Here is a 17,477-nt window from a genome sequence, read left to right on the forward strand (position 1 = left end):
TTTAATGTTGTAATTTTTTTTGGTTTTAAGTTGTAATCATTCATCTTGTTTTTATTATTGCTTGTAAGCCGCTCTGAGCCCGGCCTTGGCTGGGGAGGGCAGGGTATAAATAAGTTGTTGTTGTTGGGGAGGGCGGGGTATAAATAAGTTGTTGTTGTTGTTGTTGGGGAGGGCGGGGTATAAATAAGTTGTTGTTGTTGTTTGTTGTTGTAGTAGTATAAGAGAACCTGTAAGGGGAAGGGCTTTCCCCACTTTTCTAGAAGTGGGGGTGGGTAGGGCTTACTCTGCACCAATCAGTTTCCTTTCAGGAGTGGTTTCCCACCACACCCATCTGTTAAAACTCCCCTTTCGGGATTGGGGTCGAGATGACAATCCTGCCTCAGAGACACAGCGTTTGCATGCTGGTTCCTGGTTCCCTGAAAGGCATTGTTTTCTTCAGCACAAGTATGCCCCAACCCACACCGTGATTGCACGATAGGTGGGTTCTGCTTTGGGCAAGAGGAAATCTCACCTGAGGGCTGAATGGGTGGCGCTTCGTGGAGTTTCTTCAGCCCATTCATTCTGTTAACTCTTTGTTTTATTGCAACACAGAGCCAGGTTGCCTGGCTTCAAACTCACAAGCCGGTGCAAAAATAAGGTTAAAGGGCCATGCATGCCTCACTCCAATGGCCAAGATGCTAGTCCAGTACGCTGAACCTAAAAGTGGTCTGCTCACACTATCCAAGCCACCCCTTTGCAATCCCACGATTAAGGAGGGTTTGGGTTGCCCTGACCATCTGATCTCACAAAGTAGCACCAATGTTTTGCTCTTCCCCACTCCTTCTCCTGTCTTCTCTTTCATTTTCTTAATAGAGGTGACTCACCCCAATCTCCCAATCTTACTATCGCTGCTCATTTAACAAATGACTGTTACAGGTGCCACTTTGTACTTGTTCCATATTTGTAAGCATTCAATATTTTTTTGAGGCAACAGCTACATTTTGGAACCCTGTCTACTGCTATTGGGCAGTAGGCTCCTTCACTGTGCTCTTTTCAGTGCCTTCCAAAAATATTTTTCTTTAGACAAGCCTATATTTAGAAAGTCAGTAAGAGTTTTAATCTATTTTTAGTTTATTGTCGAATTAAATTTATTGAAAGGTTTATTGTTAATTCTTCATATTGATAATGGTATTGCTTTAAACAGCTTTGAGGTGTTGTTTTTTTACAATTATGCAGTGTATGAATTTTATGAAATAAAATAAATGAACTTCACTAAGACTTTGAACATCTGAAGAAGTATGCTGTGTAATTCAAAAGCTAGCATATCCAGTGCATTGAACAAGTTCTGTAAAAGGTACTGCTTAACTTTCCACAATGGACAAACACACCAAACCAAGACTGCAGCTCAAGCCTATTAAAACCACCAAACTGATAATCTTCATGCACACTGATTCACACAAGAAAGCAAAATAATTACTTGGGCAGGGGAGGCAAGGAGTCATAAAATGTTTACTCACCAAAGTCCATTCTATCTTTCTGGTTTCTCTGAAGCAAACCCAACAGCAGGTCAGCCAAGGAAGCTGATGTTTCCCTGGGAACACTGAATACAGAAGAGAACTAAGTGGGAGATTTGTATTTTTACTATATATAAATCATACGAGTCCTACTGAACAAAACACATTGACGATCTGTCACCCTTCAACAGAGGTAAAAAGGTAAAGGTACCCCTGCCCGTACGGGCCAGTCTTCACAGACTCTGGGGTTGGTGCGCCCATCTCACTCAAGAGGCCGGGGGCCAGCGCTGTCCGGAGACACTTCCGGGTCACGTGGCCAGCGTGACAAAGCTGCATCTGGCGAGCCAGCGCAGCACACGGAAATGCCGTTTACCTTCCCGCTGGTAAGCGGTCCCTATTTATCTACTTGCACCCGGGGGTGCTTTCGAACTGCTAGGTTGGCAGGCGCTGGGACCGAGCAGCGGGAGCGCACCCCGCCGCGGGGATTCGAACCGCCAACCTTTCGATCGGCAAGCCCTAGGCGCTGAGGCTTTTACCCACAGCGCCACCCGCGTCCCCATTCAACAGAGGTAAAGGTATTCAAATTCTTAAGATTCTAGCAGATATCAAAAACCCTCCACAAAAGTAGACATACATACCTAGGGATCAGATTCCTGTTCTTTTCATAAAACATTCTGAGGTCTTGAGGACTGTTAGCCTGTGAAAGGGAGAATAAGTGTGATTTGCCAAGTTGTATTTACCCCAAACCCCTAATGTCCTTAACATACACCTGTGTGAGAACAAAGGGCACCAAGGGAGCCTGGCTGCTGCTGGATCAGGCCAAAGGCCTACAAAGCCCAGGATTCTGTTCTCACAGTGGCCCAACTGATGCCCTCACAAATACAGAACATCTATGGGAAAGTGTGTATATTTAAAAATGAAGAGCAGATACCTACTGGGACAGTAAGGGTGAGGAACCTCAACCTATGGGTTCAATGAGGTCCGCTAGGCTGGCTAATTTGGCTGGCCCAGCTGTTTTTTACTGGCCAGGCCCAGCTGACACTTGCCAGACAGCATTTATTTATCCAATTTCTATGCTACCCTTCATCTGAGGATCACACGACTGTTTACAATATAGAAATACAAAAATACATAACCTAGTAACAAACAAAAACAATACCCTGCCACACACAGTTAAAAAGGCCACAGATTGTTTAATCAGGCAAAGGCTTGGGAAAAGAGACATGTTTTCGCCTGGCGACTAAAGATATGTAACTAAGGGGTCAGGTGAGCCTTCCGGGAGAGTGTTTCACAAGCAGGGAGCCCCACTCTCAACCTTAGGACATGATATGGAGGGGAGGATAGCATCCCTCAAACTGTTCCATTCTCTGCCCACTGTGGCAGGCAGAGTTTAAGCTGCCCATACCTGAAAAGGAGGCTTTCCAACCAGACACTGATAGATCACTGTTCCGATACTCCAGAGGTCGGCCTTCGCATCATAGTGCTGCGACATGATCACTTCAGGAGCCTGAAAGATGCAAAGAGTGTGATCACGGGTAGGAGGAGGAGTTAGGCTAGCACCAGACCATGCCATTACCAAGGAAGTAGGTTTAGTCATTGTTTGAAGACTATCTCTACCTCCAGGTCTGGTCCTGACCGGAAAGATGCTGGAATCAAGGGTGAGCCACATGACCTTAAGGTGCTGCTGTGCAATGCCAGGGCAATGACCCACAAGACCATTGCCAGCCATGACTTGATTGTGGATGGAGGAATTGACCTGTCATGTGTGACAGAGACTTGGTTGGACAAGGCAGATGGGCCTGTTCTTGCCGCTGCTTGTCCACCAGGTTTCTCTTACGCACAGCAGCCCAGATCATTTGGGTGGGGAGAGGGGGTTGCAGTGATCTTTAGGAAGTTATTAGCCTCCACCATGCGACCTATTGGGAAGACCCAGTTTTCTGAGTGCATGTTCTGGAAGTTGGGCAATAGGGGCAGTACAGGATTCCTTTTGGTGTACTGACCTCCCCGCTGCACCAAGGATTCCCTTCCCAAGCTGCTTCAGGTCGCTGCAGATGTTCTCCTGAGACACCTAGTTTGGTTGTCCTAGGGGATTTTAACATCCATGCTGTCCCTGAATAAATTTGGCCCAACTCATAGTTGCGGACATGCCTTAGACCTGGTGTTCATCTCTATGGACGTGGGTGATCTAACACTAAGTAAAAGCGAAACGAAGGAAGTGCCATGGTCAGATCACTTCCTGCTGCAACTGGACTTCTCCGCAACCCTTCCCCTCTGCAGGGCAGTGGGGCGGAGTTTCACAAAGGGCGAAGCACCATGAGAGAAGTGTCTAAGGGCTGCCTTCACACCAGCTTCTATTTGCAGGACCACAGTTGGCTTCATCTGCATTAGAACCTGAGTGGGGCCTCTGATAAGAGTTATTCTTCTGGGCCAGCTAAACCAGGGTGGGGGAGCACATTCCTCTTTCAAGACCAAGTTTCCCCTGGGATAACAGACACTGTGCCAAACATCGAATCTGTGGACTGGGAGAGCACTGGCATCCTGCCTGGAACAGATTTTTCACTATCATGGCTGATCTACTGCTGCCTTTGCAATCTCCCAGTAAGTGTTATTTCCTGCTCCAAACACACCAATTTTCAACTCCAATTTTTACTTGGAGGAGGGAAGCAAATTAATCTCCTTTGCCCAAAGTCTTTCTCCTGCCATGCTATGTAGTGTCAGAGGGATGCCAGTCCCAAAATATATGGGGGGGGTGTCCCCTAAGATGAGTAGGGAGGTGTATTATTTTCCTTTCCTTCCGCCTGAAGGTCACCAGATGTTGTGACTCCAGCGCTTCTCATTCTCAGCCAGCTTAGCCAACCATGAAGGGTTGAAGGATGCAGCACTTAGGGGACATCAGACAAGCAACAGTCTCAGTTCCTTGTCTGCAGTATGGGGATAACAGCACTGACTTATAAGAGTGTTGGGAAAATTTACCGATAATGCTTTTACTGATAATACAGAATGCTTTGGAGGCTGGTCAGAAAGTTAGATTATTGATATTCTACTCTGATTTTAATGGTGCACTGTGATTTGCAATGATTTGATTTACTTTTTCAAAATGTAAACCGCTTGCAGACAAGAAACATTGGAAGAACAAATTAAATAAAGACAAAAATACACAAATCTGAGTAGTATTACTGAAAATTCTCAGTTTAAGGCCCCACCTTTACCAAATATTTAAAGAATCTTGGGAACAGTAGTTAGTTAAGAGCACTCGGAGGTGTTAGGAGACCCCTTTTCCTTTCCCAAAGCTGCAACTCCCAGAAAGGTTTAAAAGTCAATGCCCTTTCCCAGGGAACCATGGGAATTGTAGCTCTGGGAGTAGAACAGGGGTTTCCTAACAACTCTCATCACCCTTTTAAAAAAAACTACGGTTCCCAGATTTTTTTTTGGGTGGGGGGGTGAGATGACTATTTAAAATGGCATGATACTGCTTTAAATATATAGTGTGGATGGGTCCAAAGTCTGATGACAGCAATGAAAACTTAATGAGCTGTTACTCACCATGTACATAGGGGAACCACAGAGGGTGGCAGCCATCATGTTGCTCTGGAGATAACGAGCAAACCCAAAGTCAGCTGTTTAAAGGAAAGAATACATCTCTTTAACTACCTTTTGGTGGGTTCTATCTATCTATCTATCTATCTATCTATCTATCTATCTATCTATCATGGACCAACTTGCTGCCCTTTTATGTTACAAAATACCACAAATATGAAGGCTTCCAAAGCAAGGGCCCCTTTTGCCGTCTCCCCCAGTCGCAACGCAAGCGGCTTGGGGGTCAGCAGAAACAGTTCTCTGTCAGCAGCTGAATGCATAAATGATTGATTCAAGAGCAATGAACGAAAGCACACCCAGTCTGCTTTGTTCCAAGTCACCACTGTAAAAAGAAACACACCTGTGGAATGTGGGGATGGTCCATACATTAGAGCCAGGGTTCCTCAAACCTGAGTCTCCAGATGTGTTTGGAATACAACTCCCATCATCCCTAGCTAGCAGGGATGCATTAGACTGAGGGGTAAAGCCAGACTGGTCAAGAAACAAGCACTCGAGAGGGTGCTACAGCCAATCACAGCTCTCCAATGAGCATCTCAGTAACAAATGCATAGGTTGGTCTTTTATGTTGCTGGGGGACCACCCAGAACAATCAAGACTTGGGTGGCGGGACACAGAGGTCCAGTTGAGCACTCACTATGCTCATCTACCCTTCTGTGCAGATGCAGAAGAGAGAAAGGCACGCAAATGAGCAGTAATGTCTCACAGTCGTTTCCCACCCTGCTGAGGCAGCGCACCAGGGCCGACTTACCTATCTTGATGCGAATGCCGCTGATGTTGGATTTCCTGCGGTTGGCGTACGACAGCAGGATGTTTTGTGGCTTCAGGTCCCTGTGAATTATCCCTTTGCTGTGGAGGATACGCATGGCAGCAGCAATCTGCTGCAGGAATATGCGGATGGTGTCTTCGCTGAGCGTTCCTTTTGCTGAGGGAAGGAAAGTACTTTATATCCCTTTCAGAGTCCTGGAAACTTCCTAGCGTGAACAGAGCTCTTTGGGAAGCACTAAGCATGCGCTGAAGCTGCCCCACTGAATCCAAAGACGGCTTTAAAAATGCTTTGCTCCAGCAGATACAAAATTCACTGGGAGATGGATGAAGTCAGTGTTGGGCACTTAAGGGTCCTGTTACTTTCTTTCAATGTGATACTTTTAAGAGTGTGCTTAAACCTCTCCCAGTGGAATCAACAGGATTTAAAGGACACTCGTGCTTTGGCTCCTATGTAACACCTGTATACAAAAGGCAGTTCCCAACTTTCTATCGCACTTGAGTGTGACCAACAGAAAAATTTGCTAAGACAGGCCCAAGAGAGAACGAACACAGGGAAGAAAAACACATTGGTCTTTGAAGGATGAAAAACACCCTGTTTCCCCTGCAACAGCTGTGAGGCAGGGATCAATTCCCAAAATTAAGCATTTCTGAATCACCATGCAGTCTGTCAGCTTATTATGCTGGTCACATGTAAACGGAGCATCTCTCCTCCAACTTATAGTCAATGGAAGAGGAATCTCTTCCCCTGGCTTCCAGTACCTCTTCTCACAAAGCCTTATCGTCTTCCTCCAAAGATTTCAGGAAACGGTTGGCACAAGATCCCAGGAAATCTAAACAAAGGCCTGCTATCTTGCAGACTCAATTCTACAACAGAGCACAATGTCTTGCAGCATGCTGACCCTCCCCGGTGCAATTCCTTTTTTAAAATGTATATGGAGAAAGCATGACTGACAGGAAGTGGGTGCCAATTTTAGCTTGAACTAGTTTACTGGCAGCTTTGAAAACAAAAGGGTATTAAAATACACAGCCAGAAAACAAACTCCCTCCAGCCAGTCATAAACTTTGCAGGAAAAGAGACAGCCACGGGGCAGCGTCACAGCACTCCGAGACTTCTGAGCCATGAATTAAGAACCACAAGCAATCCATTACCTTGTAAGTAATCTGCCAGGTCTCCGCCATTGCAATACTGCCCAAGAGAGAAAGGAAATGGGTTAGTATCAGATTTGCGGGCGTCTGCACTTCTCGGCCTGCTTGTGCACAAGGCCCACAATAGACCTAACATACCATGGCACAATCAACTGTATCAGGATCTTCCCCCAGGCTTGGGTTATCCTTTCCCTTCCTGCACATAGATATCCCTGCCACAATTTAATTTTCTGAGCTAACCATGGAGCAGCTACATTTGGACTGGCAATTTTGACTAAACCGTGGCTAGGCCACACCACCAGTTTCCAGCCCTTGTAGTAGTAGTAGTACTAGTAGTAGTAATAATAGTAGTAATAACAACAATAACAACAACAACAACAACAACAATAATAATAATAATATAACCTGTATTTGGAATTGACCATAATTTGTGAAAAATGCTAATGTAGATACAACTCAGCATCTTGGCTCCATTCTGAAAAGTAAGGGGAGGGGGACATTTCCAAACCAGACAGCAGAGGGGGCATACGAGTCTCTTCATTGATGGTTAGGAGATCAGAAACTGCTCCATTTGTAGGAAGCCTGAGTGTTTAATTATCTTAAAAATCGGTGTGTGTATATTCAAATACATTTCCTATTATTCATATTTAACTAATTTTGGAGAGTTAACAGACATTTTGGTTAAGAATCACAGGTACTGTGAACGAAGCTGCTATGTAATTTATGGAACTCACTAAATCATAAGTCTATTTTAAGTGCACCTGAAATTAACAACCCAGGTTGTATTACTTACTTATTTATTTCATAAAATGTATCATTTGATATTTTGTGTTTGTGTGTGTACACGTACACACCCACACACACCCAAGTGGTTAATAGCAGTTCTCCAAGTCATTCAGCAAGGCAATGTGAAGCTATATTAGTTGTTTCTCTGGGTAAAGGAAAGAATGCTCTTAAGCCACAGATGAACAAATACAAATGAGAGACAGAACTTTTTATTTATTTTTTAAGAGAAAGAGAGCCTGGTGCTACTCGATGCAAAGGAGAAAGCACTGGAAATATGTAAGCTGTTGTCTGCCAAAAGTTTAGGGAAGCCATAGGGTTTAGAAGAAGAGACTAAAATGCTCGGCACAACACCCTGTTCTCAGCTGCAAACTTCCAGGTCTGGAAAAACCCTGTGGTGTCTTTATGCTTCGGGAATTTGGAAGCTTACAGCAGTCACTGGTGAACGTATTCTTTTTAGGAATATTGCAGGTCTGCTTGAAGTTCTGCCATTAACCACCCCATGCCCACAGCTCAGCAGGACATCATCAGTGACAAATAGCTCCTACTAACAGCCTCTCCAAACACTGAGCTTTGAAATTCTCATATACGTTGGCTTCAAAAAAGAAACCATAATACTGAGTATCTGGCGTTCTTTCCTGTACAGCAAAGCCTCTTACATCTTTGCTCAACCTCCATCACTTCCCCCCTCCCTAAACTCTTCATTTTCTTTCTTTCAACTTTGACACAGCTGACGTGGGCTGTAGGAAGAGGACATTCAAGAACACACCATCTTTAGTAACTGTATTTTAACAACTATAGCACCATGAGCACAGACGGAGCCTCTTAACTCAGACGTGGTCTGCACATCATTGTAAACCATAGTTAAAAGATAACATACGGTTTAACGTGAACAGGCAGTGAGGTGGTGCATGCAGCTGAAACTGGAGGAGCTTCACTCCTCCCCCTTGAATGCTGAACCAGGAGGAAACAAACCACAGTCTGGCTTTCTGTTGCATTCAAAACAGTGCATGTAGTCTGTTTCTCCTAAACAACCCAAGGGTTCTGCTCGTGGTTTGTCTGGAGATAAGCAAACCACGAGACAGGAGACACACATAACGACAAGCAGAATGATAGCTTGTCTTCTTTCCCCTCATTGGTGTGCCAGGAGAAGAGCAACTCACTGCAGCATGCAAGTTGAATAATGCTTGTTCTTGTGAAGACCACAGTTTATTTTAACCATATTTTCATGTGACACGTGAACTAGATTAATACGTGGGCAGCAGGAAACAACGGAGCATGCCCTTCTTCAATGCCAGTATTATATAGACATTCGAACTAGGTTTATCCAGCCCATCTTATATGTTTCCTGGGCGTTCAGAACAACACATCTCCCTATTACTACAGGAAGAGAGCCCAGAAGTCACATTTTCAGTCGCCAGATTTTGCGCTGCCATGATAGATATTTGACGAAGAATGATCTATGCTACAATTCAATCCTAAACTGAAGGCCCATATTGTTAGATCCGCACTTCTGAAGCCCACCCCATATAGCTGTGTTAACTGATCTTTTAATTTTTCTTATAAATTTTTACTCACCCATTATCTATGCTTAATTAAGTATTCTATGTATATGTTTAAATCTACATTTGGTTCTGGCTCCTATTTATTTAATAATTATTCACTTGGATTCATACTGTTATGCTATTTATGTATATGTTTTGCTTATGCTGGTCTATGACCGTAATAAAGTACTTGACTATGTGCAATATAAACATAGGTCATTCTAACTGCACACTTTGGGTGGCTGGGATGGGAAGTAGCGCACATTCTCTTGTTTGATTTTACAGCTAAACAAGGCAGGCTGCAGTTTGTTTGCATGGCATTTCAATATAAAAAGAAAAATACTAAAATCCATCAAAGGAGAAATTAGAAAATTCAATACATACCTCCATTACCAGAAAGACAGAATTGGGCATCTCCTGAAAGAGAAGCAGAGAAATTTCTTATTTAATAATAGGAACAAAACTAAAGAGTCAGACCATTGGCCCATTTACTTCAATATTGTCTATACCAGGAGTGTCCTGCCCCCCCAATGGGTAGATCACTGCCAGTCCCCCCCCCCAGGAGTAGATTGCAGTTACAGTGGTGCCTCGCAAGACGAAATTAATTCGTTCTGTGAGTTTTTTCGTCTTGCGATTTTTTTGTCTTGCGAAGCACGGACTTTGGAAAAGCTTCAAAAATCACCAAAGTCTTCAAAAACCTCAAAAAAGGCTACCACACCGCGTGCTATGAGTTGCTCCTCGAAGTGAATGCACGGTTTTAAGAAAAAGGAAACAAACTTGCAAGACGTTTTCGTCTTGCGAAGCAACTCAAAAAACGAAAAACTCGTTTTGTGAGTTTTTTGTCTTACGAGGCATTCGTCTTGCGAGGTACCACTGTAGTTGGGAGTTGGACGTCCCTGGTCTATACTAACTGGCAGTGGGCTCTCAGGCTGCGAGTCTTATCCCAGCCCTACCTGAGGCTTTTGGGTTTTGGGTTTCCACATGCAAAACAACAGCTCTGCCACTTAGCTGTGGCCCTTCCGCAAAGGAAGCAGATGATGATATTATTCCAAAAACGAATTCTAACCTGATGTCTCAATAAGCACTAGCAAGGACACACACACACAAGTGCTCAACTCAAGACTTTGCCTCAAACCATAGTTAAGAAAGCTTAGGCTTAAACTTTGGCACAACATATGAACTGCCAAACCAGATTTTTGGACTACGACTCCCATCATTCATGACCACTGTCCATTTTGGTTGGGGTTGCTGGGAGTTGTAGTACAGAAGGTCCAGAGGCTAAGGGGAGGGCCTATTAAGGTCTTCTTCCTTAACTGCTGGGGAAATCCTTCCTAGTTTTCATAGCTGTTGCTCTCACATTTTTATGGCTATGATATGAGCCGTCTCTTTTAAAGGTGGTGTATGCAAGAGTATGAATGTGTGTGTGGAAACAGAGTCAGAGATGGAGAGATATCCAGAAAAAGAGAGATTCCTTCGTGAAGAAGCTGCCATATGTGGGCAGGAGACACAACATGGAGGCAGTAGGACCCTGCCCCTTTGTTCCTGGTGCTTAATTCATATACTAAGTGGCACAAGGTGAGAGCTGCTAAAGTCCCACTAATCTGCAAACCCAAAGCAGCATTATTTTTATTTTTTACAGACTAACAGCCTGGTACTTTACACATGAACAGAAAATATACCATAAAATTTGCCAACCACTTATGCATGACAGCTTTATCTTGTTGTTAATGAAGGAAACATTAGCCCCTCTCTCTAGGAATCAATCAGTTTCCTTTGTGTTTTTTCTAGGAATGCTTTTTCTCTCTCTTACCGCTAGCATAAAGGATAATTATTTGAAATACTTCCAGAGAGCCTGACTGTGATGAGCAAAGTGAAGCTGAGAGACTGGAGTGAGCCATACAAAAAAACCCACAATTCTGTTTTCAGATGTTAGGCCTGGAGCTTCAGAACCAGAAGAGACAGTCACCGTTCAGCTCTTTTTGAAGAAGGCTGCTTGCTTCCCCCAGCAAAGGAAGCCACAACAGATCCCACCTCTTAGAAAGCTCAAGGTTAGCAAAGGCACCTTCTGTTGAGGCTGCCAAGACCTGGAATAAACTTAGGCGTTCAAGTCACAGAGCCCAAACATTCAATTCAAGCTCCCCACATGCTCTGGGAAGCTGGCCGCCGAAGCAAGCTCTGGGCACAGAACACTCTTGTGGCCCAGGAGAAATCTGATACAGCAACAGAGCTGAGATACCTCCCTGCTGGCTTGACCTCTCCTGACTCATCTGGAATCCAGACTGTGGGGAGTGGACTGCTCCAAGGACAAAAATCCAACTGTAAATTTGGCTCACAACCTCCTGGGGACCAGCAGCAACCTTTCCCTCTGTCCCAAACAAACAGCAAAAACCGCATTTGGCAGTTGGGACCCACATAGGGCTGCAAACAAGAGCCTCGGTGGACACACAGCATGTACAGCAATGGATTCAAATCCAGGGCTCAGATCCTGTCACAGCCACGAACTGGTAGGGCAACCTTCGCAGCACTGGCACTGCTTCTGTCAAACTCAAACTGGCACTACTTCTGTCAAACTCAAACTTCTCATTAGTAAGTAGTAAGCAGCAGCTACAATCTCAGCAGCCCCAGGGAAGTTGCTAGGCTAGATCTCAGCCTAGGTCAGGCGTTGCCAATCCGTAGGCACAGTGACACCTTTGAGGTCTCGCCCCTGGTGCCCCTGACATCTCTTGAGTCCCCTCACCCACTGCTCCCTTGCTCATGAACTAGTGAGGTTGGCTGCTTTTTTGTCCCTTGAAAATTATATAGACACTCTTTCACCTATATGTGCTTTTAGAGACTCACTCATTCTATTGCATCTAACTTTTACCAAAATTCCTTGGAAAAGCAAAGTGTTGTGTACGTACACACACACACACACACACATTTTCTTTCTCTCTCTTTTTTTTTGGGGGAGGGTGGAGTGGGGAAGAGGAAGGAGCTTATCTGGGGAAGCGGAGGGCCCAAAGAGGGCACTCACTCAAAAATCCAAATGCGCCCATGGACCTAAATAAAAAAGATTGGTGACCCCAGCCCACTCTGGCACCACCACTACCTGATTCTTTCTTCAAGATGCCAAGGACTGAAGTCAGGACCTTCTGAAGGGAAAGCACAAGCTCTCCCAACAATTACCCCTGGGACCACCCCACAGTAGCTGGGATTGTCATTTTTCATTCAACCCTCTGCCTCCATCAGGGCAGGAATCTCGCTTATTTTGCTGCTATGGATCTTTTAGTGGGAAGGGGGGATAAGAATGGCCCATACACAGTATAAATAAGTACATATGCAATATACACACATTTGGAGGCGCAGTAGACAGACATATTATTAGCTGAAAATAAACCATTTATTCTCAAAAATAGAAATAAAAGCACAAAGGCCCTGATAACTGTGCATAATCTAAATGACAAGGCTTTAAAATAAAGAGGAGAAACAGCTTACATAAGTGCTCTGGATAATTCTAGTTATAGCCGAGCCTGTAAGTGAATGCAAAACCCTGGAGTCTATTTCTAATGCGCTCCCTGGCTCCTTTATTAAAGGCAGATGCCTTTCTGCAGATGCCTCAAAATGGGCAGCACACATCCAATGGTGCAGTGAAGGTGGCCACTGCTACAATGTCACCTGTCAGTCTAACATGGTGGGCATCCTATGCCCCACTAACAGCAACATCAGGTACGTAACACTGGGTGTGGGGAGGCAACATCCACTCATCAAGGGGCACCTGGAATTGACACTGTTGTCCACCAAGTGCATGGGACACACCAACCAATATGCAGCAATGACTGCAATGACATCACTTAATCCATTCCATACTCTCTACCCCAGGCTTGTCAACCAGGGAAGGTAGCCCATCTATGAGAAGGAAAACTCTTGATCCTAAACCTCCTCTACCTTGTGGGTTATCTTTGGGAGAAGAAAAGGCTAAGGAGGAGAACCCTACACAAATCTGGGGTGGAGTCCCTAAGACGCCATGTATGCCTCCTTCTGGAAACTCTGGCAGCCAAGCAGGTGTCCAACGTATTGCTCTACTTTCCTTTGAACTACATCAGCAAGGCCAAGAGGTGGGTCTTGTTGTCTGGGCAGTCCAGGACTTTGACACACACTGCCTAGGCTTGTACCTTGGGGAGGTCACTTTGGTGCTGCTAAGGCAGAGCTTTGACTTCACCTCCAGAGGCACACTCCATTGTCTCCTCAGACAGACATACACAACCCTCCTCGCACACAGTGAACATGCATGTACCAAGTCCACATCTTCCCCTCCACCCCAACCCAGCTAAAGCTACAGTCCAGCAGTTAGGAAGTCAGCAAGCCAGGCCTAACGCTATGAACACCAGCCCCATCTCCCACCCCGGGCAGCCCAGACACAGCCAATCAACTTAGGGAAATAAACTAGGAAGAGGAGGAATAACCCTTCAATCCAAACAATGTGGTAACGCCACAGCCCAGCAGTTAGGAGGGCCATGCGGACAGAGACAAAGTTGCCGTCGCCACCAGCAGTGGTACTGGTTCTTCCACACTGAGTGAGCTTAGAACGCTGCGTGTAACATTTTCTGTATTGCAGTGTTTGGGGTGGGGCAGGCAACAGCAAGCTCTTTTGGGAGTGAACCATTTGGCTAAGGAAGACTATGGTTGCGGACTCACTCGAGTGCTCACCTGTGGGATGTGGAAATGCAGCAGCTGTGGCAAAGAAAGGGGCTACTGTGTTCTTGTCTTTCTTGTGGGATTCACAAGGGCTTCCGATAAGCCGTTGCAAAAACAGGATGTTTGACTAGATGGGCCCTTGGCCTGACACAGCAGCTGGGCTCTTCTTGTATTCTTAAAAGCCTACTTTTCTGGCAGCCTGGCTGACCCAACAACATTCTTTGTTTACAAGCAACTTTTCACTGGCAAGATGTTCTATTTCAAGGAACTGTGCATTGAAGGGGGGTGTACTAGATAACCATTGGGTTCCCTTTTCAACCCTACAATTCTATGCTTATGACTAGAACATCAAAACCCGAAACCCATCAAATATTGCAATCTACGAACCTGGACATTACTATTATTATAGCAAGAAGCGTCGTAAAAAAAGGACAGACTTCAGACAGTGCTAAAAAAGCTTAGAGGGGCCCAACCAAAAGGGAGGGGGGATACTGCTGGAACAGCAAGAGGGTTGAGAACAGCTAAAGCGATGTAACGGGGTTGCTATGGTCTCCCAAGGGCCTAGACCAGGCCTGACCACACTCTCCCCTTCCTTCCGATGGCTAGGAAGAATTCCCAGCTCAAATGGAAAACACAGACGTCACAGAAAGTGGTCCCAGCTGTGACCCCTGGCACAGACTGCAAGGAGACAGGGCTGGGAAAAGATATCCCTGAGACTGTGCCATGATTCAGCCAAGCAGGGCAAGTGGCACTTGGGACTAAGAATAGCCACATTTATAGAATGGTCTGACTCAAACTACATCCCAGGATGCCTTGCATCTTACCCAGATGCCATTCTCTCTCCTGCCCCGCAGTTCATTTGGGTCAACTGCCAGTATCTGTTGGTTATTTTCCTGGCAAATTTTGGGATCGGAGCTCTGTGCCTCCTGAATACAGCCAGTCTGATTGCCACCAGCGGTTACCACAGGGGGCATCTCCCCCCTCAAATGCACACACTTTTGCTGTTACTCCAGGGTGCTGTGACTGTGTGAACGACGGGAAGCCACCGCTCCTCTCCATGGGAAGACAGCCAAGGGAAGTAATAGATCAGGGGAAAGTAGCCTGTCTGCTGGCTATCACAGCTGAACCAGTCAAAGCTTTCACTGAACAGCACCAATGGTAGAGGCCCAAAGGCACCAGAGAGGGAGCCAAATTTTCCTCTGTCCTCGCATGGCCTCCAAGGAGCAACAGATACATCTTTCCCTGTCGCTGCACGCCCATCCTCGGGTAGTGCCGCACCCAGTTTACATTACTCTGTTTTCCTGGAAAGAAAAGAGGAGCCAACAAAGAACTGGCTGGAGAGAAGAGGAGTTGGGCAAGTCCTTCAACCAGCCTCTCTGAAGCGATGGAGCAGTGTTGTTTACTTCGCAAGACTTCCTGCGAAGAAAGCGAAACTTCTAGGAAAGCAGATATCCTTGGGGATTGGAAGGCTGGCTCATACAAATGAGGATAGAGACAGAAATCAGTGGATGATTGAATGAAAGGATTCCTCCTGGTCACTCTGTTTGTTTGCTTGCTTGCATGGAGCAGATTCATCCTGTCCAAACATCTTGCCAGCAGTAAACTTGTGGGACTTTTATCAGGAGACCAATCCATTAAATCTGAGAGGCAGATCCATTCACTCATTCCAGTAACTAATGTTTAGGACAAGGGGTTCACTTTTCTTTTTAACAGCACCCTCTCATCGCCTCTTTTCTTCTGTCCGACTAAACTCATTCACAGCCGCCTAGGAAACAAGTTTTCAGGAGAGTTGTTCAGGATTACCCAGAGCAGAATGTTGAATTGCACACAGCTTCACCAAAACACAACGGGCAAGGCTGCAGGTGTGCTTTGCCAGTACAGGAAGATGCTCCCTTCTGTGTCAAGACTGCATGGATTCTCCAGCCCTATCTGGACAAGCTGGATATTGAACCTGGGATCTTCTGAAAGCACAGCATGTGCTCCTCGGCTGAACAATGGCTCTTCCCTGCAACAGAGAAGTTGCAGTATTTTCTTCCTGTAAAAGCCACGTGCCCGGGTTCCCACCAGAACTGAACACAAGCAGGGCCCATAACTAGATCTCAAATGGCATGCTTCAGCCTTCAAATGTATAAACAAGGCCACACGCAAAGTGCCCTTCCCTTGCAGCCGTACAAACCAGGAGCAACAATGACACCTTTTAACTTTTTTGTTCTATTGAAAATCATCTGGTCAGGACTTTGCTCCAAGAGGTAGGATGCAATTTAACAAGATTAACTCAAGTCCTTTGGGCAGAGGTCGTCAGCTGCATAAATCTGGTTTTGGACACCTCCTTCAGATTTACTGACGTGAATGTTCTATTGAACTGTGTGCCGGTCCTTTGGAACCTGACAAAGGGACAATATAAGTGACTTCTAGGGGCACTTATGGTGGCTTAACGCCTAATGCTTCAATACTGGAAAGAGGCTACTGCCCCCAATGACACAGAAGACATGACTCAGCTGGCAGTATATGAGATAAAGGTGCTCCTCTAAACACAAGAAAGGCAGGAAGTTGTCTGTTATATAGACTCTATATATAGATCTATTTGCTTGGATGTCTGAGCACCGGGTTCATCTGGACCATCAGATGTCTCACAATCCCCCTTATTTATATGTACAGAACACATTGTCTTGATTTATTATGGTTAAGTTTGTATTGTTTGCCTTTGTTTTTGTTCCTTTTTGAAAAGTTCAATAAGAAACTCTTAATAAAAACAGACGTAGGTAAGGCTCAGCCTTCTTCCTTGCCATGACCACCCAGACATCCAGGAAGCAAAGAGTAATAAGCTGGGCTTCACCACATTTCCCAGAGCTGCAGCTACTACCTCCATGCATGGCTCGCGATTCTGAGATTCCCAGCCTTAAATCATCTCTGCATCTAACATGCCCTGGTGCAGTAGAACTGAGGCGAAGTGCACACTTTGGTTTTGCATGTTCTCCATTGATTGTGAATGAAACGGAGGCCGTGGCCACACTCTTCCTTCAGCAAAAGAGAAGTGGCACAGAATGTAGTAATGGGAGTGGAATCCAGCTTTCTTCCTGCCTAGGTTACTAAAAATACCAAGTTTCTAAGCCTTATGACTCCACAGACATGCTTGAAAATAAATGCGAGTCATGCCTGCTGCAATCTCAAAAATGAGAGTGTGTTTGTGTGTACGTGAACAAGATCTCTGGTGGCTGAAGGTTCAGTGCCCTACATAGCTCCATTACCCTACACCAGCCTTCATCCACCTGGTGTCCTCCAGATATTTAGGACTAGAACTCCCAACAGCCCCAGCTGCCAAGCACTGATGGGTGTTAAGAACTTAAGAAGAACCTGATGGATCAGACCAGTGGCCCATCTAGGCCAACATCCTCTTCTCCCCTCTTGCAGTTTCCAGCAACTGGTATTAAGAAGTATTGTTTTCTCCAACTGTGGAGGCACAGCACAGTTGCTA

The 17,477-nt window shown here is 45.4% G+C and overlaps 1 protein-coding gene across 1 annotated transcript in view; it reads right to left on the reverse strand.

Annotated features, from left to right (window-relative positions):
• ULK2 (unc-51 like autophagy activating kinase 2) overlaps nucleotides 1-17,477 on the reverse strand; it is a 66,333-nt gene that overhangs the window by 31,157 nt on the left and 17,699 nt on the right. The window contains exons 4-10 of the mRNA XM_081844076.1: nucleotides 9,713-9,745; nucleotides 7,005-7,041; nucleotides 5,839-6,012; nucleotides 5,037-5,110; nucleotides 2,899-3,000; nucleotides 2,132-2,190; nucleotides 1,497-1,579 (exon numbers count right to left, since the gene is read on the reverse strand). Of these exons, the coding sequence (XP_081700202.1) occupies nucleotides 1,497-1,579; nucleotides 2,132-2,190; nucleotides 2,899-3,000; nucleotides 5,037-5,110; nucleotides 5,839-6,012; nucleotides 7,005-7,041; nucleotides 9,713-9,745 (562 nt within the window). The remainder of the gene's footprint in view (nucleotides 1-1,496; nucleotides 1,580-2,131; nucleotides 2,191-2,898; nucleotides 3,001-5,036; nucleotides 5,111-5,838; nucleotides 6,013-7,004; nucleotides 7,042-9,712; nucleotides 9,746-17,477) is intronic.

This window comes from Podarcis erhardii (genome assembly GCF_964252035.2).
Source record: "Podarcis erhardii genome assembly, chromosome: 16".
Lineage (NCBI taxonomy): Eukaryota > Metazoa > Chordata > Lepidosauria > Squamata > Lacertidae > Podarcis > Podarcis erhardii.